This window comes from Marmota marmota, unplaced genomic scaffold (assembly GCF_001458135.2).
Source record: "Marmota marmota marmota unplaced genomic scaffold, marMar, whole genome shotgun sequence".
Classification (NCBI taxonomy): domain Eukaryota; kingdom Metazoa; phylum Chordata; class Mammalia; order Rodentia; family Sciuridae; genus Marmota; species Marmota marmota.
Window position 1 is genome coordinate 56285004 of NW_026000174.1, and position 26486 is coordinate 56311489.

The 26486-nt window shown below is 37.2% G+C and overlaps 1 protein-coding gene across 1 annotated transcript in view; it reads right to left on the reverse strand.

The window, feature by feature from the left end:
* Nup160 (nucleoporin 160) overlaps window positions 1–26486 on the reverse strand; it is a 53716-nt gene that overhangs the window by 3485 nt on the left and 23745 nt on the right. Inside the window, exons 13-32 of the mRNA XM_048788217.1 lie at window positions 26354–26453; window positions 25464–25629; window positions 24581–24708; window positions 24338–24498; window positions 21535–21668; window positions 20324–20394; window positions 19462–19621; window positions 17992–18061; window positions 16627–16725; window positions 15818–15937; window positions 11913–12008; window positions 11715–11809; window positions 11525–11621; window positions 11326–11431; window positions 8108–8268; window positions 7026–7086; window positions 6210–6320; window positions 5922–6045; window positions 4430–4531; window positions 2190–2346 (exon numbers count right to left, since the gene is read on the reverse strand). Coding sequence (XP_048644174.1) covers window positions 2190–2346; window positions 4430–4531; window positions 5922–6045; window positions 6210–6320; window positions 7026–7086; window positions 8108–8268; window positions 11326–11431; window positions 11525–11621; window positions 11715–11809; window positions 11913–12008; window positions 15818–15937; window positions 16627–16725; window positions 17992–18061; window positions 19462–19621; window positions 20324–20394; window positions 21535–21668; window positions 24338–24498; window positions 24581–24708; window positions 25464–25629; window positions 26354–26453 — 2319 coding nt within the window. The remainder of the gene's footprint in view (window positions 1–2189; window positions 2347–4429; window positions 4532–5921; window positions 6046–6209; window positions 6321–7025; window positions 7087–8107; window positions 8269–11325; window positions 11432–11524; window positions 11622–11714; window positions 11810–11912; window positions 12009–15817; window positions 15938–16626; window positions 16726–17991; window positions 18062–19461; window positions 19622–20323; window positions 20395–21534; window positions 21669–24337; window positions 24499–24580; window positions 24709–25463; window positions 25630–26353; window positions 26454–26486) is intronic.

The following is a 26486-nucleotide window of genomic DNA, read 5'->3' on the forward strand; positions in this document are numbered from 1 at the left end:
AAAAAAAAAAAAAAAAAAAAAAAAAAGGGATGTAGCTCTGTGGTAAAGCACTCCTCTGAGTTCAATCTTAAGTACTACAAGAAAAAAACAACAAAACATATATAAATGACAAATGCAAAAGTCGTTCAAAGAATCACCAGTTTAAATTTATACCTAATTGGTTCTGTCTCCTCTGAGAGAAGAATGAATATAGTCTCAGTTTGGAAGAATGCTATTAATTATGTTAAATGTTTTCTATGTTCTGATTTGATTACATTCTTTCTTTTATCATCTTATTTTCTCTATTTTTTAACTTAAAATCAGCTTTCCTTATTTTAGACTATAGATTATCTTTTTCAAAATACTTTTTTAAGTTGTTGATGGATCTTTATTTAATTTAATTAATTTATTTATTTATGGGCTGAGAATTGAATCCAGTGCCTCACACATGTGAGGCAAGCACTCTACCACTGAGCCACAACCTGAGCTCCTAAATTCTTCTTGATGCAGATAATCTGCTATGGTTGTCCCTCAAGAACTCATATGTTGGAGGCTTGGTCCCTAATGTGGTGACTTTGGGAAATGTTGGGATCTTTAAGTGATAGGGCCTCAGGGGTGGTCCTTAGATCAACAAGGGTGCTACCTAGAGGGATTACAGTAGTTCTTGAGAGAGTGAATTATTAAAAGTGAGCCCAGCCCTTTCACACCATGGCATATCTGCACGATGTGACACTGCCAAGAGGGCACTTACAGTAGCCAAGAGGGCACTCATGGTGCCCTACAATGGATGGCACTACATATCCTTGGATTTTCAGCATCCCAAACTGTTAGCCAGATACATTTCTTTCTTTCTTTTTAATATTTATTTTTTAGTTTTAGGTGGACACAATCTTTATTTTATTTTTATGTGGTGCTGAGGATCGAACCCAGAGCCTAACGCATGCCAGGCGAGCGCGCTACCACTTGAGCCTCATCTCCAGCCCCCTAAACTTCTTTCTTTATAAAGTTTAGACTGCCTCAGGTTTTTCTTTTGTTTCTTCGTTTGAAGTACTGGGGATGGTGCTGCTAGGTGACAACTCTACCACCAAGGTACATCCCCAGCCCTAAGGTGATATCTGTTTTTTTGGTACTAGGGAATTAACCCAGGGAGCACTTTATCACTGAGCTACATCCCTAGTCCTTTTTACTTTGAGACAGGGTCTCACTAAATTGCTTAGGGTCTTGCTAATTGCTGAGGCTGGCTTTGAAAGTGCAATCCTCCTGCCTCATCTTCCTGAGCTGCTGGGACCACAGGCGTGTGCCACTGTGTCTGGCAAGGTGATTTCTTTCTTTCCTTTTTTTGTGGTGCTGGGGATTGAACCCAGGGCCTTGTGATTGTGGGGCAAATACTCTACCAACTGAGCTCTATCCCCAGCCCAAAGTTATTTCTTTCTCATTTATTCATTTGTTTATTTTTAAAGTATTTTTTAGTTGTTGATGGACCTTTATTTTATTATTTGTATGTGGTGCTGAGAATCAAACCCAGTGCCCTACCCTTGCTAGGTAAGCTCTCCACCACTGAGCCACGATCCCAGCCTCTCTTTTATTTTTTAAAAATTAAATTAAATTTATTTATTTTTGGGTACAAGGGATTGAACTCAGGGGTACTTGATCACTGAGCCATATCCCCAGCCCTATTTTGTATTTTATTTAGAGAAAGGGTCTCACTGAGTTGCTTAGCACCTCACTGTTGCTTTGAGCTTGTGATCTTCCTATCTCAGCTTCCCAAGCCACTGGGATTACAGGCATGTGCCTCTGCATCCGGCCAAAGGTTATTTCTTTATGGTAAGATAACCAGACTCATAGATCATCCACAAACTCAATTTTGACAATACCAATTTAAACAAACTGTTGCATTTGAAACTACTCTACATACTGACATGAATGTTTTGAGTTAACAGTAGAAACTATGTCCTGCATATACTTATTATTCTGAACATATGCTCATTATTCATTTAGCATATAGGCAGGCATTTATCTAATTAGTAACCTGTGGAACTTTAAAAACCATGGTATGGCATTGCTGTTAGTGATTTTAGCTATGACGAGAAACTGCCCACGGTATTTAATTCAGTATGTTTCCATAAATTATCAAACCTTTTTTTTTTTTTTTAAATTATCTCATGAAGTTATTTAGAATGGTAAAGAGCAGGTTCTTAATCTCAAGAAGTTAAGATGTTACATACCTTGTAACTGTTTATAAGCCAATTGGGCAGAGGCACTCCATGGGACAAGAGCTTATTGATTACACAGTGGTGATATAAGTTATTCTGCACTTTGTACCTGTCTAGATAAGTAGACAATAGTCGCCATGCTTCATCTGTAGCACTTGAAAACATCAAAAAGGACAAATGAATTTCAGATTTTTTTAAAAAAATATTTTTCAGTTGTAGATAAACACACAGTATATTTATTTATTTTTATGTGGTGCTGAGGATTGAACCCAGTGCCTTACATATGCAAGGGAGGCGCTCTACCACGAGCTACAGCCTACAGCCCCAGCCCGACTTTTAGATTTAAAAAAAATTTGAAGTCTATCCCTGGTTAGTGAAGAGTTTCAGATTATTATTATTAATATTATTTTTAAAACCAAGGAGTAAACCCAGGGGCACTCTACCGCTGCTATAACCCCAGCCCTTTTATTTTTTATTTATTTACATCCCCAGCCCTTTTTAATTTTTTTAACTTTTTAAGACAGGGTTGGGCTAAATTGCTAAAACTGGCCTGGTACTTCCAATCCTCTTGCCTCAGCCTCCCAAGCTGCTAAGATCACAAGCATAAATACTATGCTAGGCTTTATTTTTTATTTTAAGACAGAGTCTATATTTCCCAGGCTGGCCTTGAACTTGTGATCATCCTGCCTCAGCCTCCCCAGTCACATGGGATTACATGTGTGTACCACTGAGCCTGGCAAGAGTTTCATATTCTTAACAGTGATTTACAGTACTATTTATAGTATGTATTTACAAAGAAAGACCTTTAGAAGGGTAACTAATACACTTAGGTTCACTATGACTTGGAATAGTACTGGAACCTAGATGACTTAGATTTTGGTTCTTATGTTTTTCTCCTACTAATCACTTTTGCGGGGGGGGGGGGACGGGCGGGGGGGGGTAGGGGGTGCGGTACTGGGGTTTGAACTCAGGTGCACTCAACCATTGAACCACACCCCCAACCCAATTTTTGTATTTTATTTAGAGAAAGGGTCTCACTGAGTTGCTTAGTGCCTTGATGTTGCTGAGGCTGGCTTTGAACTCATGATCCTACTGCCTCAGTGTCCTGAGCTGCAGGATTACAGGTGTGCGCCATGGTGCCTGGCTCCACTAACCACATATTAATATTACTCTACAATTAATTTAATTTGTTTAAGGATTTCAGCAGAGGGAAGCAAACTGGCTCAGATTTTTTTTTTTAGTGGTTCCCAAACTTGAACAAACATTAGAATCATGTAGAAGTTCTGACTTAGAATAGGGTGCTATCTCATAATCTGTTTTAATAAGCAATTCTGATGTGCTAATTTAGGGGTTGAAAAGTAATATTAGAGAACTGCTGCTATGGATTGAACAGTCTCTCAAAGTTCATGTGTTGGGAACTCAATCCCCAATGGGATAGTATTGGGAGATGGGGCCTAATAAGAGGCTCTGTTCTCACATATGGAAAGGATTAATGTCCTTATTGTGGGAGTGGGTTAGTTATTGGGAGTGTAGAATTTGCTGGAAAGGCACACTTAACCCTCTCTTGTCCTTCTACCTTCTGCCATGGAATGATGAAGAAAGAAGGCCCTGAGCAGATGCTGGCACCTTGACGTTGAACTTCCTAGGCTCCAGAACTGTGAGCCAAATAAAATTCTGCTGTTACATATACCCAGTCTCAGGTATTCTGTTAAAGCATCAGAAATTAAAACAATGTCCATATTCTCTACCATTCTAAAATGCCAAGATGCATAATACAAGTGTAAATGAATTTCAGAAAAGAGTTTACTGAGGGTTAGATTATTTGAGGATTGTGAAGAAGAAACTGATGTACATTCAGGTACATCACTGGGTGCACTGGAAAAGTACATGGAGAGAGAAGATCTAAAGAAGGTATAATAGACAATGGGGGTTGGCGGGGTTGCTAAAGATTAGCTAGAAACAAGTTATAAGGGGACACTGTGATGTCAGCAATGCAGTGTTAGCCCAATGGAAGGAATGGGGAAAAAAATGAACATGATGTTCTAAAGCCAAGTAAATATATAATTTTGCCTTAAAGAATACTTTCCTTTTTCAAGAGGGGGCCTTGCTATTTTGCCCAGACTGGTCCCTAACTTGTGAGCTCAAATGACCTTCCTAGTGCTTGAGACTATAGGTATGTGCCAACTTGCTGACTAAGAGTAAACCCAGCCAGAACCAGAAGAACACTAGGGATGTACCTTGATTCTTTAGTAGTGATGACGGAGAACAGCTGATTGGCTGCCAGCCAGGCCCAGGCTTCTGCTTGTGCTGCCTCTCCTCCAAACTGTAACTTGATGCATCTGCAATGAAAACGGTTCCTCACCAGTAAACTAACTGCTGAAGTGCAACCACTTCACCTTGCTACTAAAACTAGAGATACGAAGACAACTTTAGCTCTAGTATATTGCTAAATTTACTACTGGAGTATTAGTTCTTCCTTCTCAAAGCCACATAACTGGATGACCCATAAGGGGCCACCAATTAGGTGTCAGAGATACTTTACTTCCAGGAGAAAATTAATGATGACAAATTCTGAATGTTTAAAAATATTTCTAATTCACAAACCACTTTACTAATAGGTATAAGGTCAATTAAATAAGAACTTTTCAAAATTTTTATTTTTGGGGTACTATGGATAGAACTCAGGTCCTTCTATAAGCTAGGCAAGCAATCCTACCACTGAGCTACACCTCAGCCCAGCAATACTGTATTTTACTGCACAATCATCACATTTTATGCCAATTTATTTTGCAGAAAATGGGGTGCAATCATTATGCAAAGCTATTTCTTTTTTTTTTTAAGTCACACTAATATGCTTACAATTCATTTATTACTAAACTGTCTTTGATACAAAATTAGGATGCATAGTACACTCATAAATGTGCCTTAATGGTATGGCAACAATTATGGTGAGATATGGTGCCTTATAATATGCCGAAGAGGGGGTCAACAGATGTCTTAAAGGACCGAAAAGAATAAAAATATGACTTATCTACAGTGGATACCATTACCTAACTCAGGCTGGTCTGCTCTTCTGACTTCTCATGAGAAGCTATAAATCAATATTAATTTTTTTAACTTATATATGACAATGGAATACATTACAATTCATATTACACATACAGAACACAAACTTTTCATATCTCTGGTTGTATACAAAGTATATTCACACCAATTCATGTCTTTATACATGTACTTTGGATAATGATGTCCATCAATTCCACCATCATTTCTAACCCCATGCCCCAAGATTACATTAAAAACAAAACAAAACACACACACACACACACACATATATATATTTTAGTTGTAGTTGAACACAATACCTTTATTTTATTTATTTATTTTTATGTGGTGCTGAGGATCGAACCCAGTGCCTCGCACTTGCTAGGGAAGTGCTCTACTGCTGAGCAGCCCCTCCAAGATTAATTAAAAAAAAAGGTATTGTGCCCAACTGTAACTAAAAAATTTTTTTTAAAAAGTCACAGCAAAAACTTATTGCATAATTAAAAACAAAACAAAACAAAACAAAAAACTCACTTCTTTTAAACATAAATGGCTTACAGTACCAATCTAACTAACTGGCTTACAGGCAGGTTACTGGTTTGTGATCACTGCCTCACATTAAGTAATAGGATAATATCTCTGCATTAGAAAATCAAGTCTATTAAAATATAAGTTTTTACATACTTGAAAGCAAGCCCCTCAAAGACTGGTGTTAAGGGAAGCTTAAAAGTCTGACAGAGTGATATGGCGGTGTCAAAGAGGCCAGCCTGAACCAAGAGAGCAACCATCTCCTCTGCTGAAGAACTTCCTGTGGAAATGGAAAATGGCTAGTTAGTTCACCCAAGGGTATCTGCTTTGCTTTGTCGATGAATATCTCAGAGTTAACAACCCTTCACTCTGTACCTACCCAGCACACTGCCTAGCCCTACAGTGTACTACTGTACTGACACATTAGAGGTTTTAAATTCTTACCTGCAACTGCAACTGCTGACGGATCATGCTGAGCCAGAGTGAGACGAATGCGAGCCAAGGAGCACTCTTTCTCCAGATCTTCCAGTTCTAAGATTTCAATTTGCCGATTGGCTAGAAATCAAAAGAAAATTACTTTCAATTCCCAAAGTACAAAAGATTTGTCTGTTAGATTAAGGTACTGTTGTCATTTTCCACTAAACATTAAGTGAACATTCAGTTGGGCCTCAGTAAAAGCTAATTTAAAAAATTAGCAACATCCTTGCTTCACTTGTACTGCTGAGTCAAGTCAAATCACTCTAATCACCAGCTGTGGTCGGAGGTGCTTACCAGTTATTTACATGTAACTTTATTTAAGTCTTACAACTGTGAAATACTACCATCTCTATCAACAAGAAAGGAACATGGCCAAGGTGAGAGAGGCAGAATTAAAACCAGGTGTGTTCAAATCTACAGCACAGGCTCTTAATGAAAGACATCATGCCCCCCTGGTAATATTAAAGGAACCAGAGGAAAAAAATGGTATTAAGCTGATTTAAATACAACAGGCAACAAAAACACTGTCTTTTAAGCATTTTCATTTCTCATAGTACCATAGAGCATTTTCAAAGGGCTACCATACCAGATAACCTTCAGCAGATTAAAATGCCGAAAACAAATTAAAAAGAAGGAATTTTGCCATATTTTAATGTCACTATTGTATATTATTTATAGTATATAACATATAGTTATAACTGTCTATATTATATATAACCATCTATAGATCTACTGACAATATAACTACTGTTCAGCAAAGATCAGCATGAGACCTTGACTCACTTGGGGCAGCTGTGCACTCTCCATCATGATTCCTTTTAGGGGATGCTCCAGGGCGATCATACTGATAAGACAAAACAAAGATTAAACTGTGAAAATTGGTATTTTTATTTTGATATCATTAACAGTGATTTAGAGATTACATGCTTAAATCTTTTCAATAGAAATTATTTTTACTTCACCCAGCACAACTCTTCTTACACAGGTGCTATGGCTATCAAATGGAGTCATCTGCCAAGCTGGCTCACTTTACTATAAGCATTACTGAGTCCAAAGACATGGACTTGATCTCCATATATGTCACATGGCTTTCCTTAGTTCCAAAGTTATAATTTCTATTGAAAATCCCAGGCAATAGCCAATAAATGCAGAAACTATACAACACAAGGATCTGGGCATATGTGACCCATGAGCATGGTGGGAAAAATTCAAAGGTTTGTATTCTTTAAAACAATTGCAAACTGAGTTAATAAACATGTTTGAAATAAAAGCAATTGTTTATTAAACACTTTTTGTGGGCCAGACACTATCACTGTTTTAGGCAATGTACTCAAATTATCTTTTTTTTTTTGGTATTGGAGGTTGAATTCAGGGGAACTTGACCACTGAGCCACATCCTCAGGGCTATTTTGTGTTTTATTTAGAGACTGGGCCTTGCTTTTGCTGAGGCTGGTTTTGAACTTGCAATTCTCCTGTCTCAGCCTCCTAAGCACTGGGATAACAGGCATGGGCCACTGCCTGGATCAAATTATCTTTTAATACCCAAATAATCCTTTACAAGGTAGATACTATCAACCCTATTTTATGCAAGAGGTTAACCAAATAACAAAAAATTAAAGAACTTGCCTGAAGTCAGTCAAGGCTAACTCCAAAGCCACTCTACAATAAGTCTTCCTACAAAAATTCTGAACTTGGGAATTTAAGGGACAGTATTCTATTATAGTTGAATTGCTGCAAAGAGTTTAAGTTTACAAGTACCTCTGCAGAAATTTTAAATGAAATGATGCAAAATAAGATAATAGTTTTGCAAGGACAAAACTAAAGATTAAATGATCCCCAAATTCCAAAATGGAAAGTTCTCATACCACTGCACCAGATGCTGGCTGCACAATCCATGCATATTCTGGACGAATAAGCCGTAAACAATTGATAGCAGCCAGATAACAGTTGCCTTGCTTCTCAAGTCCCCGGAGAGTTCGAACTTCTCTGCCAAGACGCATTCCATATTCAAACATCACTGTGCCAGCTATGAGGCAATAATAAATTAGACATAAGAATTTAAAAAATGTTTCCTTAGAGATACACACAGAGGGCCAGGCATGGTGGTGTATACACATGAGAACACTTAACAAAAGGTTAAGATGGCAATTTTATGCTATGTGCATTTCAACACAGTTTGAGCAAATCAGGCAAATTAACATTATCTGTCACCTCAAGTATTTATCATTTCTTTGTGATGAATTTTTGGCTTTTAGATACACCCCCATACCAAATGTAGTCTAGCTTTTTTTTCGGGGCAGGGGACAGTAACAGGGATTGAACTTAGGGTCTCGAATATACTAGGTACGCATTGAACTATATACCATGTCTTTTTTTTTCTGGTGGAATTTCTTAATAACTTTATTTATTTATATATTTATTTTTATGTGGTGCTTAGGATTGAACCCAGTGCTTCATACATGCTAGGCAAGTGCGCTACCACTCAGCCACAACCTTAGCTCACATCCCATGTCTTTACTGAGCTACAAAACACCATTCATTACATTGAATGAGATACTAAAAAATACATTATTCTAGGATAGTGTGGGACTCCAGGGCATTTAAAAATCATACTTTTTTGTTTTCATTAAAAATACCCTATAAAAACCAAAACAAAAAGTTTTTTTTTTTTTCTTTTTTTGGGTGGTGCTGGGGATTGAACTCAGGGCCTTGTGCATGCAAAGGCAATAGCAATAAATGCAGGAACTATACAACACAAGGAACTGGGCATATACGACCCATTAAATAAATGCATCTACCAACTGAGCTATATCCCCAGCCCTAAAAACTGCACTATTTAAAAAAAAAATTTTTACAGCAAATATTTTTTGAGCTCCTGTAATACATAGGACACTATGTTAGAAGTACAGTCTCTCTCTCATCAGGTGCAGTGATGCACGCCTGAGATCCCAGCAGCTGGGGAGGCTGAGACAGAAGGATCATGAGTTCAAAGCCAGCTTCAGCAATTTAGCGAGGCACTAAGCAACTCAGTGAGCCCCTGTCTCTAAATAAAATACAAAATGGGGCTGGGGATGTGGCTCAGTGGTTGAGTGCCCCTGAGTTCAATCCCTGGTACCACCAAAAAAAAAAGAAAAGAAAAAGAAAGAAAGAAGTACAGTCTCTCTTCAGAAGACCTGAACATTAGTTAATCTTGCTAAATTGGTCCTAATCAGGTTGATACAATGGATATTACAATGCAAGCAGATAATGAGAGATCTTTAATTATTTCTTTTCCTGCATGATAAAAAAAAAAATCTAAAGAATAGCAGTAATACATGTTTATAATTCCACTACTCAGGAGGCTGAGGCAGGAGGTTTCCAAGTTTGAGGCTGGTCAGGGCAATTACCAAGATTTTTGTCTCAAAAATAAAGAATAAAAAGGGCTGGAGAGGAGATGTAGCTTAGGAATAAAGTACTTGTTTGAGTCCCAGTACCACCAGAAAAACAAATAAATAAAACCAAACTAAATTAGTCACATTTTCTTAATTTGAGGATCGCATTAACATTATGTAAAAGAATGTCTTTAGGAGAAATAGCTGGACTAATTATGTGTTAATAGACATGATATCCATAACTTACTCTCAAAGTGATAAGCAAAAAATAAACAAATAATTAAGTAAATAAGTAGGGAAAATGAGAGAAAGGAAATAAGGAAGGTAGGAAAAAAGATGTGGCAAAATAGTAATAATTGTTGAATTTGGGTGAAGGATACATGGGTTGGTGATACTGTACTAATATTTAGTTTTTCTGTAGACTTGAAAGATCTTAAAAACTAAAAAGTTGAGGGGTTGCAGGTATAGCTCGGCTTGTATAAGTTTAGCATGTATGAATCTGTGGATTCAATTACCAGCAAAAAAAGAAAGTGAAAAATAAGAATTCACTAGGATATCATTTAATTAAAGAGAGAGAGCCAGGCACGGTGGTGCACGCCTGTAATCCCAGCAACTTGGGAAGCTGAGGTAGGAGGATTGCAAGTTCAAAGCCAGCCTCAGCAACTTAATGAGGCACTTGCAACTAAGTGGGACCCTATCTCTAGATAAAATATTAAAAAGGGCTGGAAATTTGTCTTAGTAGTTAAAAACTCGTGGGTACAATTCCTGGTACCAAAAAAATTAAAATAAAATAGAGAGAGGAGAGAGAGAAGAATGCAGTAAGATCATTAATAAAAAAGTTCACTAGGAGATCACTCAGAATGCAGTAGGATATCATTAATAAAAAAATTTACTAGGAAATCATTCAATAACCTCTGTGAAATTTACAACTCTCTAAGGGTTTTGCATAAAATTGAAGAGATGTGAGATTTCAACCATCTATAATTAAGAATGCTATGTATTATATTTATTTATTTTTTTTTAATTTATTTTTTAGTTGTAGTTGGACACAATATCTTTATTTTATTTATTTATTTTTATGTGGTGCTGAGGATCGAACCCAGGGCCTCACACGTGCTAGGCAAGTGCTATACCACTGAGCCACAACCGCAGCCCTATCTATTATATTTAGATGACCTAAGTAGCAGAATTTTACTCCAACAACTAAAATAAAGAGAGGAAGCCTCGGGTAAAATAGCCTACACACACAAAACTAGTTAAAAACAAAAACAAAAACAAAAAAAACCCCAAACTATCTCTAGTGGAAAAGCTCAAGCTTCCTTTATTTTATTATTTTTTTTGTAGCTGTACATGATAACTTTATTTATTTATTTAATTTTTATGTGGTGCCGAGGATTGAACTCAGAGCCTTGAACATGCAAGGTGAGCGCTCTACCGCTGAGCCATAACCCAAGTCCCTCAAGCTTCCTTTATAACTGGAGAGAAAATGCACATAGAATGCCATCTCACTGGAAATAATCTGAGAATGTTCTAGAATGGGGTAAGTATATAAATACATCTTCAAAGCTAACAGGTAATCTTCAAAAGGATGAAGTGAAGCTTGTACTTAAACACAACTAAAACTTAGATAAGCCCAACACACATTTTTGATAAAATATTATTAAACTTATAAGGCAGCCTCCAATACCAAGTGTCTTTGTTCAGTTGCTCACCTTTGCGGTAATTGTGGCGATAGATGTGAAAGGCATAGAGAAGTTCATAGTAATTGTGAGTCATAAGGTCCACAGCTCTAGCACGAGATTCAATTATTGCCACAACCTAATGTAGGAAAAACAATGAGGCATCAATGTTAGTAGCAATCGTGACAACCAACAGAACTGTTTCTAGACATCAGCGGATACATAAAATTACCTCATTATGCAGATTCACATAAGGAAACTCTACAAGATCCTGTAGCTGTGAGCGTTCACAGAGAACTACCACTAGTTGCCGTAAACAATCTAACTGCCTGGAAGAAAAGAAAGGGTTATAAGGGTAAAATGCCATAGTGGGTTAAACAGGGCTGGTAAATTGCCTTGTGTTAAAAAGACTGTAAGATTACCTGCTGGAGTCAGGAATTTGGGTTAAGGCCTCATATGCTTGGCTGTTGTGACCCAAATCCAAATGATGTTTGAAAATGCATGTCCGTAAAGTAGCCTAAATATCAAATTTAGATCAAATATCAAAAAAGGGCAATGAAAATTAAAATACAATGTCCAGAACAACCTTCAAGAAAAATAAAGCAAATAATAGTTTTTACCTGACTTTTCCAGTCATCACCTGCTTCAGTTATTGCTGATGTAGCCAACTGAATAACCAGCTCAGGCAATCCAACAACATCTAGAAGACGTAAAACCTAAAGAGAAATTCAAGAAATTTTCATTAAAATTAATATGGCAGTGGTACTCCAAATTGAATTATTGTTCAAAATTAGTCAGAAACATCATTAGGTAAGTAAAGATTAAATTAAAGGCACTGATAAGGGGACTAGGGAGGTAGCTCAGTGGGAGAGCCTTGCCTAATAGGCTTGAGGCCCTGGGTTCCATCCTTAGAACCATTCAGAAAAAAGGTGCTGATAAAAAGGACAGGATTATTTGGTTAATATTAAGATTTTTCTTTAGATTCGACTGTTATAAAATCTATTTGTTTTTCCAGATAATAACACTGGAATAATGGCTCACAAGTTACAGATAATTTTGATTGTGTTAGGTTGGAACAGAGAAAGATAAAGTTAAGAGAGATAGTCTTTTTTTTTTTTTTTTTTAAAGAGAGAGGAGGAGAGAAAGAGAGAGAGAGAGAATATTTTTTAATATTTATTTTTCAGTTTTCGGTGGTCACAACATCTTTATTTTATTTGTATGTGGTGGTGAGGATCGAACCCTGCGCCCCGTGCATGCCAGGCAAGCACGTTACCGCTTGAGCCACATCCCCAGCCCAAGAGAGATAGTCTTAACATGTTCTTTATAGAACAAACCAACCACTATTAATAAATAATAGAGGGATTAAATATTGGGCTTTTTTTTTTGCATCAGTGATTGAACCCAAGGCTGTTTGTACCACTAAGCCACATTCCCAGCCTTCTTTTTATTTTTATTTTGAGACAGGGTCTTGCTAAGTTGCTTAGGGCCTCACTAAGTTGCTCAGACTGGCCTCGAGCTTGTGATTCTCCTGCCTCAGTCTCCCAAGTCCCTGAGATTATGGTCATAAACAACCACACCTGACTTGGGCTTTTTTTTAAGAGATGGGGTCTCATTATGGCACCCAGGCTGGTCCCAAACTCCAAAGCTCAAGTAATGTTCCTGCCTCAGGCTCTTGAGTACTGGGCCTATAGGACTGACTCCCCACCACATCCAGCTTTGTCCTTTTGTTTTGTCAGTGTGAGAAAGTAATGAAATATCCCCCAAAGATATGAATGTGTCTATATCCTTATATTCACATGCCTTCAATAAGAAGCTGGGGGTAGCTGGGCACAGTGGTACCTGCCTGTAATCCCAGCAACTCAAGAGGCTGAGGAAGGAGAATCGCAAGTTTGAGGCCAGCCTCAGCAACTTAGCAAGACACTTTCTCAAAATTAAAAAATAAAGGCCAGGCATGGTGGCTCATGTCTATAATCCCAGCCGCTAAGGAGGCTGAGGCAGGAGGATCTTGAGTTCAAGGCCAGCCTCAGCAACTCAGTGTGGCCCTAAGCAACTTAGCAAGACCCTATCTCTAAATAAAAAAAATATATAAAAAATGGAGGGGGATATGGCTCAGTAGTCAAGTGCCCCTGGGTTTAATCCCTAGTATCAAAAAAATAAAAAAGACTGGGGATGTAGCCTAGTGGTAAAGTACCACTGGATTAAGTCCCTAGTACCAACCAACTAACCAACCAACCATCCAACCAACCAACCAACCAACCAACCAAAAAACCTGGGGATACAAAAAGTACTTACTTGCCAGGAATAGCTTTACCCTTGGTAGGTATTAATCATATTCACCCTCACAATAATTGAATGATTTTACAGATGAAGAACTTGTGTAAGGTCGTAGTCTAGAGATCTGGGACTTAAATCTTAGCATGTGGACCCGAGAGCCTACCACTATGGAGTTTCAAAGATATTCTCATAACAAACTGAACACTTCCTGGCCTACTGCGTTGATCTGCTTTACTTTTATTCAGAGCACGTATCACTGCCTGACATTATATTATTTGTCTAGTCTCTTTCCAACATGTATTTTAAGTACCACGAGAACAGGGAATAGCGGACAGGGAGTAGCGGTGGTACTTAGAACCTTATCCTCAGTGCCTAAACCAGTGCCTTATACACAGTAGGCTCTCAATGAATATTTGTTAAATGAAAGAACAAACACAGTTTTACAATAGAACCAGCATCCCTAATCCAAAACTCTGAAAATGCTCCAAAATCTGAAACTGAGGGCTGATAGGCCACCACAAATGGAAAATTCATCTAACCTCATGAGAGGGGCCACAGACAAAACACTAAAAATATTATGTAAAATTACCTCAGGCTATATGTGTAAGGTATAATATGAAACATAAATAAATTTTGTGTTTGGACCTAGACTCCTCCCAGGATATCTCATATGTATATGTAAACATTAAAAAAAAAAAAAAAAAATCTGAGCTGGGCATGGTGGTGCTCGCTGTAATCCCAGTGGCTTGGGAGGCTGAGGCAGGAGGATCAATCAAAGCCAGCCTCAGCAACAGCGAGGTGCTGAGCAAGTCAGTGAGACCCTATCTCTAAATAAAACACAAAATAGGGTGGTGATGTGGCTCAGTGGTAAAGCACCCCTGAGTTAAATAAATCCCAGGTTACCCACCCCCCCAAAAAAACAAACACTTTTGTTTCCAAGCATTTTGGTTAAGGGATACTCAATCTGCATAAACTTTTCCTATAAACTGTTTATGTTGCTGATGAATTTAATGCATAGTAAATGAACATCATAGTGTAACAAAGCCCTAAGGAGTTTTGTTTTTTTTTCTTTCTCTGTGGCACCGGGGATTGAACCCAAGGCCTACGCATGCTAGGCAAGCATTCTACCACTGAGCTACATCCCCAGCCCTTTTTATTTTAAGACAGAGTCTCCTGAAATTGCTTAGAACCTCCCTAAGTTGCTTTGGCTGGCCTCAAACCTTCCTTCCTTAGATTCCTGAGTCACCGGGATTACAGGTGTGCACCACCACGCCCAGCCTCCATGAATATTTTAAATCTACATTGTAAAGGTGAGTTTCATCAAAATTAAGCAATATATCATGTAAATCTATCCAACCAGGTAAATAACCTACTGAAATCAGATGGACAAGAGAAGGTGTTACACCCTCACTCCCTCTGATGCCTGCTTTAAGATGGACAAATGATCACCTGTAAAAGAGCCATAAGCTGGGCTTGGCAGCATACACTTGTAATCCCAGAGACTCAGGAGACTGAGGCAAAAGTCCTCCTGTCTTAGCCTCCTGAGTTGCTGGGATTCCTTCCAGTCATGTGCTACTGTGCCCAGCAGGTTTTCTCAATTTGTCTAGGCAAGTCCATCTTCTTCTCACTTAGAAGTTCTGGGAACAATTAAGTTTTTTAGTATTTTTCTTAAAAAATATCAAAGCAGCTGGGCAGGTGTGGTGGCACATGCCTGTAATCCCAGCTGCTCTGGAGGCTGAGTCAGGAGGGTTGCCAGTTCAAAGTCAGCCTCAGCAAAAGTGAGGTGCTAAGCACACTAAGCAGGGGGCTGGGATTGTAGCTCAGTGGTAGAGCTCTTGCCTCACACGTGTGAGGTACTGGGTTCGATCCTCAGCACCACATTAAAAAATAAATAAATAAAATAAAGATATTGTGTCCATCTACAACTAAAAAAAAAAAAAAAGCACACTAAGTAACTCAGTGAAACCATGACTCTACGTAAAATATTAAAAATGGCTCAGCGGGGGCTGGGGTTGTGGCTCAGCGGTAGAGTGCTTGCCTAACATGTGTGAGGCACTGGGTTCAAGTCTCAACACCACATATAAACAAATAAATATATACGTGTCCATCAATAACTAATAAAAATTAAAAAAAAAAAGGCTCCATGATCAAGTGTCGAGTTCAATCCCCGGTACAAAAAAAAAAAAAAGCAATATATCTTAGATGCATTTCTATATAAGTATATAAGAAGAGCCAAACAACAGCACTGTACCTTATCATAATACTGCAGCCTGGGGGAGGATACAATGTCCCCATCCTCTGAGCGGATCAAGCGATCTAAGAATTCTTCTTTGCCCACTTCTGATGCTGCCTGACAGAAACATTCCAAAGCCTGGAAAAAATTTAAAAAATGCAAAGTGACCTATAAAATTTTAGTGATGTAAATCAGGTTCATATGCTAAGGAAAGCCAAAAGAGAAAGTATTTAAGATAGTATACTACTACTCAGTTTCTGCCACATATAAATTCTGATACATCATTTAATATTTCTTTAAATTTTTCTCACTTTTAATTTAAATGCTATTAATTTAAAAGGTAAACTTTAATAAGAAGACCAATGGATAGATAAGTAATAAAGCAAACTGTAGCAGCATGTGAACAACTACAGAATTTGAGTGGTGGCTGTATAACTATTCACCGTGAAAAGTCTTCAAACTTTTCTGCACGTTTAAAATCTACAAAATAGGATATCAGGGGAAAAAATTAAAAATATAAACATTATCTTAACAAAAAAAGATGAACAAACAAACAGATACATGAAAATGTGATTAATGAATAAATTTTATTTTGCTTTGGGGCAGAAAGGTCTTAATGTTTCGTCTTATTTTCCTAAACCCTAATAAAACCTGAGTGTAAGAAGCTAACCAGTCCTGATATTATGCCCTTCACTGGTACCAGTACAGTACTCATACGCTAAGGAACCCTTTTGTGGAGGACTCTGTGCTTCCCACCCCATAATCCAGATGAAAACTAAAACATTCTCCTTGCACTAGAGGTTATTCACCACTCAAATGCACTTTACCTTTTGTCCTTCGCCTGTAACTAGGTAACAACGTCCCAGCATAAATCGACAGGAACCAACATTGACTTGACACCAGGGATGTAGCAGTTGAATATAATCCTTAAGGACATAAAAGGTAGTTTTTGATTAGAAAATAAACACTACTTAAGGAGATAGTCATTTCTTCATAGAAGGAGAGAAGACACTATTTGATCAGTACAAAAGTTTTATTTCTAGAAATAATCTGGAGACTGAAGCCTAATTCTGTTAATGCATTCTTATATTAGGCTAGACACCTTAAGAAAGCATAGACAGCTGGGCATGGTGACTTGGAGCATTATAAGTTTGAAGCCAGCCTGGGCAATTTAGTGAGATTCTGTCTCAAAATAAAAAATTAAAAGGAATGGAGATGTAGCTTAGTGATAAAGTGACCCTAGGCTCAATCCTCAGCACCACACATACATATAAAAGAGCTGGGTGTGGTGGCACATACCTGTAGTCGTAGCTACTTGGGAGACTGAAATAGGAGGATTACCTGAGCCCGAGTTTGAGACCAACTTGGGCAACAGAACAAGTTTCTGTCTTAAACAAAACAAAATAATAATAAAAATAAACAAATAAAAACAAGCAAAGAGGAGTCCAGTAACACACACATGTAAATATATACATGTTTCACATCTTAGAAATTTTCCAATTTTTAATATTTACTGGTTCAATGACTAAAGTACAATAAAGGATTTCTACTAAGACAGTGATATGCTTGTTTTATATAAAAAGAAACTAATAAAGAGGATTTTAAAAAACCAAAAAGATATGAGAAAAAATTATATTACCAATAATACTACCAAGAGAGAAGTAGAGAATATAATTTTGGAGTGAATATTAATGCAATCAAATTTAATTTTTGCTGGGTGCCAAGCCTTTGGGAGGCTGAGGCAGGAGGATCTCAAGTTGGAGGCCAGACCCTGCCTCAAAAAATAAAAAGGGCTGGTATGTAGCTCAGTGGTAGCCCTGAATTCGACTCCCAGTACCAAAAAAAAAATTTTTTTTTTTCAAGTTTTGCAGGGCATTGTGGTGGACACCTGTAATCCCACATTTCAGGGAGCTGAGGCAGGTGGATCCCAAGTTTGAGGCTACCTTTAGCAACTTAGCCAGACTCTGTCTCAAAATAAAAAATAAAAAGGGCTGGGAATATAGTTCAGTGGTAAAGCACCTCTGAGTTCAATTCCCTGTACTGCAAAAAAAAAACCAAAAAACCAAAAATCAATTTTTGTGGTTCTTCCTAACAGTCCAATTAAAATGCAAATGACATTCACAAAGGAAAAAATTCCATTAATCCCATTCTTCAAAAGAGTGATTAAACCCGAAATGTTAAAATGAACTCACCTGCAATTGTACATACTGACAATTTCCCATCAAACATTCTAGAAAGAGACAACCAGGATTGCTAGGCCATCTAGTCACTGGATAAGGAGGTTTTTTTTTACTTTTTTGGTGAAATTTAACCATATATTTTGGGCATCAAAAGTCATGAAAGTCCACAAAATAGTATAATTTTTTAAAAAGAGCTGGGGGATATAATTCAGTGGTATAATACTTGCTTAGGATTTATAAGGTCCCAAATTTTATCCCTAGCACCATAATACAAAAAACAAAACAACAAAAAACCCCTACAACCCAAACATGCAAAAAAGGAATGAGAACATACGTTTCTCCTACATTACCATGTAACATTAATATTCGACAAAAAGAAAAGATTATAAATAGCCATGCAGTATGAAAAGATATCTTGATCAGGTCAATGACAGACCACATATATGATGGTGGACCCATAAGATTTTACCATCTAGGGTGATATGTAGCTTTCTGAATTTTTCTAAGAACAAAGGATGCTATTTATACAATGATGAAATTACCTAACAATGCTTTTCTCAGCACACAGACCCACTGTGAAGCAATACATGACTGTACAATATGAATCTTATCATTAGCTTAGAACTCAGTTTATTATAGGATAAGGGATGCAGTTTACTTTATCCCTGAACGGTGAACCGCAATTCAGCTGGTATATAGCAGACCAGTGGACACTTAGCACCTAAAATTGTGACTGGTATATGGAGTCACTCAACAAATATTTACCTGAGTGAATGTCTTAAAAGGGATCTAGAGGGGCTGTGGCTGTGGCTCAGTGGTAGTGCACTTGCCTGGCATATGTGAGGCACTGGGTTCGATTCTCAGCACCGCGTATGAAGAAATAAAGGTCTATCAACAACTTAAAAAAAAAAGGGATCTAATGGGGCTGGAGTTGTGGCTCAGTGGTGGAGCACTTGCTTAGCGCGAGGCACCAGGTTCAATTCTCAGCAACACATATAAAGAAATAAAATAAAGGTCCAACTAAAAAGTATTAAAAAAAAATGTGTGTGCACCAATAAAATCTCACTCAACTCCTGATCAAAAATATAAAACAAAAATGGGGATATCTCAAAATAAATATTATAATCTTGTGCTAGTAGGGTAAGTACTCAACCTCATTAAAATCATTCCAGGGAAGGGGATGTAGCTTAGTAGTAGTGACTGCCTAGCACACAAAAGGCCTTAGGTTCAATCACCAGTACTGCGAATCCCTTCCCTACTCTCCCACCCCAAAATAAAGTAAGACAAAAAAACTTGATGCTGGGCTGGGGATGTAGTTTAGTGACAGAGCTCTTCCTAGTATAAGGCCCAGAGTTTAATTCCTACCACTGGAAAAAAAAAAAAAAAAAACCAAAGAAACAAAACTAAAAGACTATTACACAGGCAGAAAAAGAGGCTTAAACCAGATAGAAGACAACTTTCAACTTTTAAAGAAAAGGATACAAAAGCTGCAATAAATAATTGGTAACTGCAATAATTATTTCAGGCCAATTCAATCCCGTTTGGTTCAGAGGTGCCTTTGGTTGAGAGAAGAGATGAGATATAATCTGTTTTCTTGCAACTTCTTGGAAGAATAACTCCACAATTGTCTGAGGGCTAGATACTTGAAAAGAAAATGCTACAATCATAAACTTGTAATGGTAATATAAACTTTCAATTAAGATAGTCTATGAATTCACTATATATTTGTAACAAAGATTATTTATCATTTCAAAACAGAAAATGCACCATGGGTGTAATTGGTAGCAATATAAACAAAAACAATTTGTAAACTGAAGTAATAAATAAAAGCAATGATAATGACTATTAAATCAACATTGCAAATTTTCATAGATCTCACCACCTGAAAGTGCCTTCCCTAGGACTTACATATAATAAATACAATCAGTCCTAAGATTTCAAGTTTTATTCCAAAACAGTACAAAATAAATTCTCTAGAGTAATGGTTTTCAAGGATGAGAGAGGACTCCTTTTAATTTGTTAACTAAGACTAGATTATAAAAGCTACCATTAACTTAGTAAATTTATAAATGATTAAATTAAGGGCTAATGCAAGTGAGAGAGTCTCTGGACAGGTGATCTTAAATTACCTTACTAAAATTTATTCTTATTTTTACCATGTATATCTATGGGATCAGAGCTTCATAGACTCTGCTACAACCAGGTCTTAGGCCACAGCTTCTCATGCCCTCTAGTGAAAGCAAAAAGCATGACCAACATTTCCATAGCAAAGATGGCAAAAGAACACATTAATAAATATGCAATAAACCTCCAAACCCAAATCAAATGTATACACAGTTCTTACCAAACTTGTTTGTCATTAAAGTACCAGAGTCAGTTAGTTCCAGTACTGACAAGTGTTGGAGATTAGACTCCCTGTGAGAAAAGAAAAAAAGGACAGCTTAGTAATTCTCCCATGCTAAACATTATGTCCACAAGTTTTCCTAAAAGGGACACTGTAAATTGTATATAAAAGCTTCTTTGAAAGCACAAAGAAAAAGCGAAAAACCAAAGGATTTAGATTATTGTCCATTATATTATTCAACGATGAGCCACAGCAAGCAGGATGGTTCATCTTACCAAAAAACCGAATCTTTGGCCGGGGATGTAGCTCTGTGGTAGAATGCTTGCTTGGCACACCCAAGGCCCTGGGTTCAATGCCTGTACCACAGAGTGTTGAGTGGTGGGAGGACCAAAGGAAAAGTGAATCTTGTATTATTAGATTTTTTTTTTCTTCCTTTGGTTATAAAAAAGTTCAGCATAATGTTTCCGTGTATGATCTAACTTTCCTTTTAGCTTCATCTCATTCCTTTGCCTTCAACATGATTTATCTGTATGTTACACATGCATTATTATAAAACACATATGTAATAAAGATGTGCATTTTTTATTTTCATCTTTTAAATTGCTTTCAACCTTTAGAAAATGGAGCATCTAAAAATTTTCTGAGTTGGGCAAGGTAGTGCATGCCTATAATCCCAGCTAACAAAGAATATTTGGGGGGCTGGGGCTGAGGCTCAGTGGTAGAGTGCTCGCATGTGTGAGGCACTGGGTTTGATCCTCAGCACCATATAAAAATAAAAGTACTATGTCCACCTACAACTAAAAATATCTATATATTAAAAAGAAAAAAAGAATATTTGGGAGACAAGGCAGGATAATTGCCAGTCTGAGGCCAGCCTAAACAACTTAGTGACAGCCTATCTCAAAATAAAAAGTAAAAGGCTGGAGATGTAGTTCAGGGGTTCAATCTCCAGTACAGCAAAATAAAAAGTGAAAATTATCTTCAAGGCAAATTATTTGACAACATGTTTAAAAAAAAAATTTGCAAGTGTTCCTTTGGCTTGGGAATGTGGCTTGGTTGTAGAGTATTTGCCTAGCAAACACCAGGCTTTGGGTTTGATCCCCAGCACTACCAAGGAAAACAAGAAAATAAACAAAACAAAATTAAAGAAAAACAGAAAAAATAATTAAACTCACAATTTATTTTAAAATAATTAGGAAAAGGAAACTCACAGTGTGTCCACTGGAACATCAGTTGCCAAGCACTGACTTCCCCACTTAATGAGGTAATAGGATAACAGCAGGGGAGCCGTCCGATGAAGCAGGTCTTGCTGAGCTTGAAAGAGCTGGCCAGCTCCCAAAATCACCTATGCATAATGGATGAGATGGTCACCACACAATTAGTAATGGTAACTCTCAAGTTTCAGGTGGAGTAAAATAAAATAGCATACATAGCTACAAAGGGCACAATATTTTACCTATTACATTCTGGGATAGCAATGGAAAAACGCCTTCCCAGATATAAACAGACCCAAAATAATAATAATAATAATAATAATAATAATAATAATAATAATAAGCTTTTCTAAATTATGGGAGCTGATGATGAAAAGAAACTTTGATTAAATCTGTGGGCTCAGAATTACAGGGAACAGGGAAATCTAAATCTCCTTGTATGTTGCTGGTGTTAGGTAAAAATGGGTCTGATTAGTACAGGCAGATTTGGCAAAACTTCTAAAACCTAAAAGTGTGCATAGACTCTGACCAAACAATTCTAGTTCTTAGAATTCACTCTAGAGATAAAACCAAAGATGTACAGAAAGTTATACATATCGGGGAAAACCTGGCAGTAGTCATATAGAGAAATGGTTGAGTACATTAAAATTGCACTAAGTATAAATACAAAATAATGTGGGAAGACCGACGAGATTTACAAAAATGGAAAAATGAAAACAACTAGTTACAAAAAATATTAAGGGACATATCCTAATTGCACAAATAAAACCAAAAAACTATTTGCACAGAAAAAAAGAGTATAAAAAATCAAAATGTCAATAGTGGTTATTACTGGGTAGAAGATACAGATGAATTTTTATTATTTTTGCTTATATATATTTTATAGGAAAAGGCTATTATTTCTTTCTTGTTTCAAATTGTTTAATTATTGGTTTTTAGCTACACATTAGGATTCATTTTGACATAATCATACAAACATGGGACATAATTTGTTCTATTTAAGTCTCCAGTACTTTCCCTCCCCTCTTCCCTCCCAATGGTTCCCTTCCCTCCACTCCATTGATCTGCTATTTTTTCTTTAACTAGTGTCTTATTGATGTACATGATGGTTAGATTCACTGTGGTATATTCATATATGTACATAAGAAAGTAGGTTTAGATTCATTCTGTCTTTCCCTTATCCTATTTTTCCTTCCACTACTCTACTGATCGTTCTTTTATTTTTTTAATTCTTCCCACCTCCTGCTTATTTTGAATTAGCTTCTGCATACCAGAGATAACCAGAGATAACATTCCATCTTTTTGGGATTGGCTTATTTCACTTGGCATGATAGTTTCCAGTTCCACCCATTTACTGGCAAATGCCATAATGTCATACTTCTTTATGGCTGAGTAATATTCCATTGTGTAAATATACACTACATTTTATTTATCCATTCATCTGTTGAAGGGCTCCACAGCCTGGCTATTGTGAATTGTGTTGCTATAAACATTGATGAGGCTGTGTCACTGTAGTATGCTGATTTTAAATCTTTGGGATATATACTGAGGAGAGGAACAGCTGAAGGTTATTATTATTATTTGTAGTAAACTGCAAGAGATTAGAAACCCAGAAACACACACACACACACAAAAAAAAAACACTGTGAAGAAATGCAAGTATTTACACAGATCACAAAGAACTTAATAAGGGTTAACCCAAGTGACATACTCTCAGGACAGGATCCTTTTTTTCCTTGGTGTTCTTAAAAGTTTCTAACTTTTTTTTTTTTTTTTTTTTTGAGTGAGGGTACTGGGATTGAACTCAGGGGCACTCAACTACTGAGCCACATCCCCAGACCTTATTTGTATTTTATTTAGAGACAGGGTCTCACTGAATTGCTTAGTGCCTTGCTTTTTGCTGAGGCTGGCTTTGAACTTGAGATCTTCCTGCCTCAACCTCCTGAGCCACTGTGCCGGCTAAAAGTTTGTTCTTATTTTTGCCTGAAATTTTAATAATAGCAATGTATTTGAGTTAATAAATTCTGATTTTAAAGTATATTACTTCAGGGAGACCTATTGGCTTTTTGGCTCTTTATTCATTAACATGGATAATTTTAATCAGATTGCCAGGCTCAAATGAGATTACTGACTCAGAAACAAATGGGGTGTGAGGTTCTGGGTTGGCTCCTTAGCACTGGGGTGGGCAGTGGGGACACATATACTTTACTATGGGCAGAAAAGTAATTTTTAGTTTAGAACATCCAGTAGGTGGAGCAATCAGGATTTGTGATGGCACTGAAGTCTAGTAGTCTGAGAAGAATTAAGATGGAAAAGAAAGCACAGAATGGAGTTGGGAGGACCACAGAGGCAAACTTTACCTCAAAATTGTGCTTAGGGTAAGCCGTGGCCCAAAGAAAGAGAAAAATTGTTCTTCTTTTCTTCTTTCCTCCACACTAAAGGGTATTCTGCTATCACATCCAGGGTAACTAAAGGGTATTCTGCTATCACATCCAGGGTAATACTTATAATACCAGTTTTTGGGACCACCAATCTGAGAAAATTTTGTATTACTATACATTCAAAGGTTAATAACAAAGCAATCTGCTTCACATATATTCCTATTCTGTAACCTTAGATTATGACATTCATTTATACTTAACTCCACAAATATTTATAGAGCACCTAGTAAGGTCAACCATGGGAGATAAAGCAGTGAAGAAAGACAAGTCTCTACTTTTTAAGCTCAACAGCCTGCTGTATGCCTCCAGATCTCTGTCAGGTTTTAGATTTTGTAAGTGTTCCCTCAAACAGTACTTACTGCATCTCCTAGCCTCATCAGTAGTTGCTGTAAGATCAAGAGGTCTCGGCAGATCAGGAAGCGAGTACTAGCAATTCTATACACGCCTCTGCACACGATACACCCCGCTGAGCTACTACCATAGAGCTGGGAAAGATTCATTCGAACATTCAAAGGCTGAGCTATAATAAGAAGAAAAATGGAGTTAAATGTTATCACTCTTTTCTCGAAATCAAGAGACACATTTGTTGTTTTGTCATTTACCTGAATTGAATCCTTTTTCCATTTCCACTTCTGTTTCATAATCCATTTCCCGTATAAGAAGTCCAATGGCATGGACAGGGTTCCTAATCTCTTGCAGTTTACTACAGATATCTTCCATCACATTTTCTCTACAAGGACAATTAGAAAATTCCGATTAATACTGAGAAGACATAAGACCTACACTCTGTATGTATGTATTGTAAGCTAAATGCTCTATGAAACAGGAAAACCAGCCCCATAATAAAGGAGTGGAGATCATCATTTTGGCTTACAAGATACTTCCACTTCACATATTAATTTTTCTTCACCTTTCTGCAAAACACAGATAAAATGAACATAAGGAAAATACTTTCTTTTTCATGAATATATAGCTCACTTAACAGGTGCATCATATTTAATGAGTCTGTTCCTAGGACGAGTGCAGTGGCGCATGCTTGTAATCCCAGTGGCTTGGGAGGCTAGGGCAGGAAGATCATGAGTTCAAAACCAGGCTTAGCAACAGTGAGGTGCTAAGGAACTCAGTGAGACCTTGCCTCTATAAAACACAAAATAGAGCTCAGGATGTGGTTCAGCGATTAAGTGCCCCTGAGTTCAATTCCCAGTACCAAAAAAACAAAAGAAACAAACAAACAAACAAAAACCCCCTGAAAACAGGGGCTGCTGATGTAATGTAAGTCAGTGGTAGAGCACTTGCTTAGAGCATGTTCAAGGTCTTCAGTCAAACCCCAGCACTGCAAAGGGGATAATACCTGTTTGGAATCAAGTATAATCACTAACTTCAAGCCATTACTTTGTAGATACTTGAACATCTAAAACCTCATGTTGGCACTAAAAATTGCTGAATTTCCATTAGGAAATACACTTTAGCCTAAATTCTCCTTACACGTCATTAGTGATCAAATCTTCCAAAATCTGTTCTGCAGCCTTTTCTGGAGACTGTAGGTTGTAACAACTCATTTCCATCATAACTGACATATCCATAGTTACAGACTCTCCAATCAACCGGAGGCATTTTATAAGACATACGACATCCTGAGCGACATCCACATCTATGAAGAAGAGGAAGTTAATAAAAATAACATTCCTGCCTCAAGCCAAAGAATTATCAAAGACTGGGGTTGTGGCTCAGTGGTAGAGTGCTTGCCTAGCATGTGTGAGGCACTGGGTTTGATTCCCAGCACTGCATATAAATAAATGAATAAAATAAAGGTCCATCAACATCTTAAAAAATATAAGAACTATCAATAATATGTTAAAATCAGTATTTGTGGGCTCGAGCTATAGCTCGGTGGCAAAGCACCTGCCTAGTATGTGTGAGGCACTGGGTTCGACCCTTAACACCACATAAAAATAGACAAAATAAAGGCATTCTGTCCATCTACAACTACAAAAAATTTAAAAATCAGTATTAGCATTAGTTGCCAAGGTATCTGAGGTCTAAATGCCAAGGTATCTGAGGTCAAGATGCCCCTTCTACTTTTTAAAAAATTCTTAAAAGTTTTTTAATTAAAAACTTTTTTTTGTAATTGTAGATGGACAGAATGCCTTTGTTTATTTTTATGTGGTGCTAAGAATCAAACCCAGTATCTCACACATGCTAGACAAGTGCTCTGCCACTGAGCTCCAGCCTGTCCAACCTCTTCAGTTTAAAACCTACTACGAGGTAAACTGACCAAGACAAGTCACAATGGCAATCGAATTTTGCATGCAGTGAAATAAAGGATAGGGTTCACGTATGAAGGAATCAAATATAGACATAATAATTATTATTACCATCAGAAATGGTTGTCTCATCCTCTGTCACAAGGTTCTCATCAGACAGGAGATATAGATGATCCACTAAGGAGGAGGGCACAAGAAAAGACAGGTACCCCTGGAAACACAAATCTTTCAGTTATATTTGTTT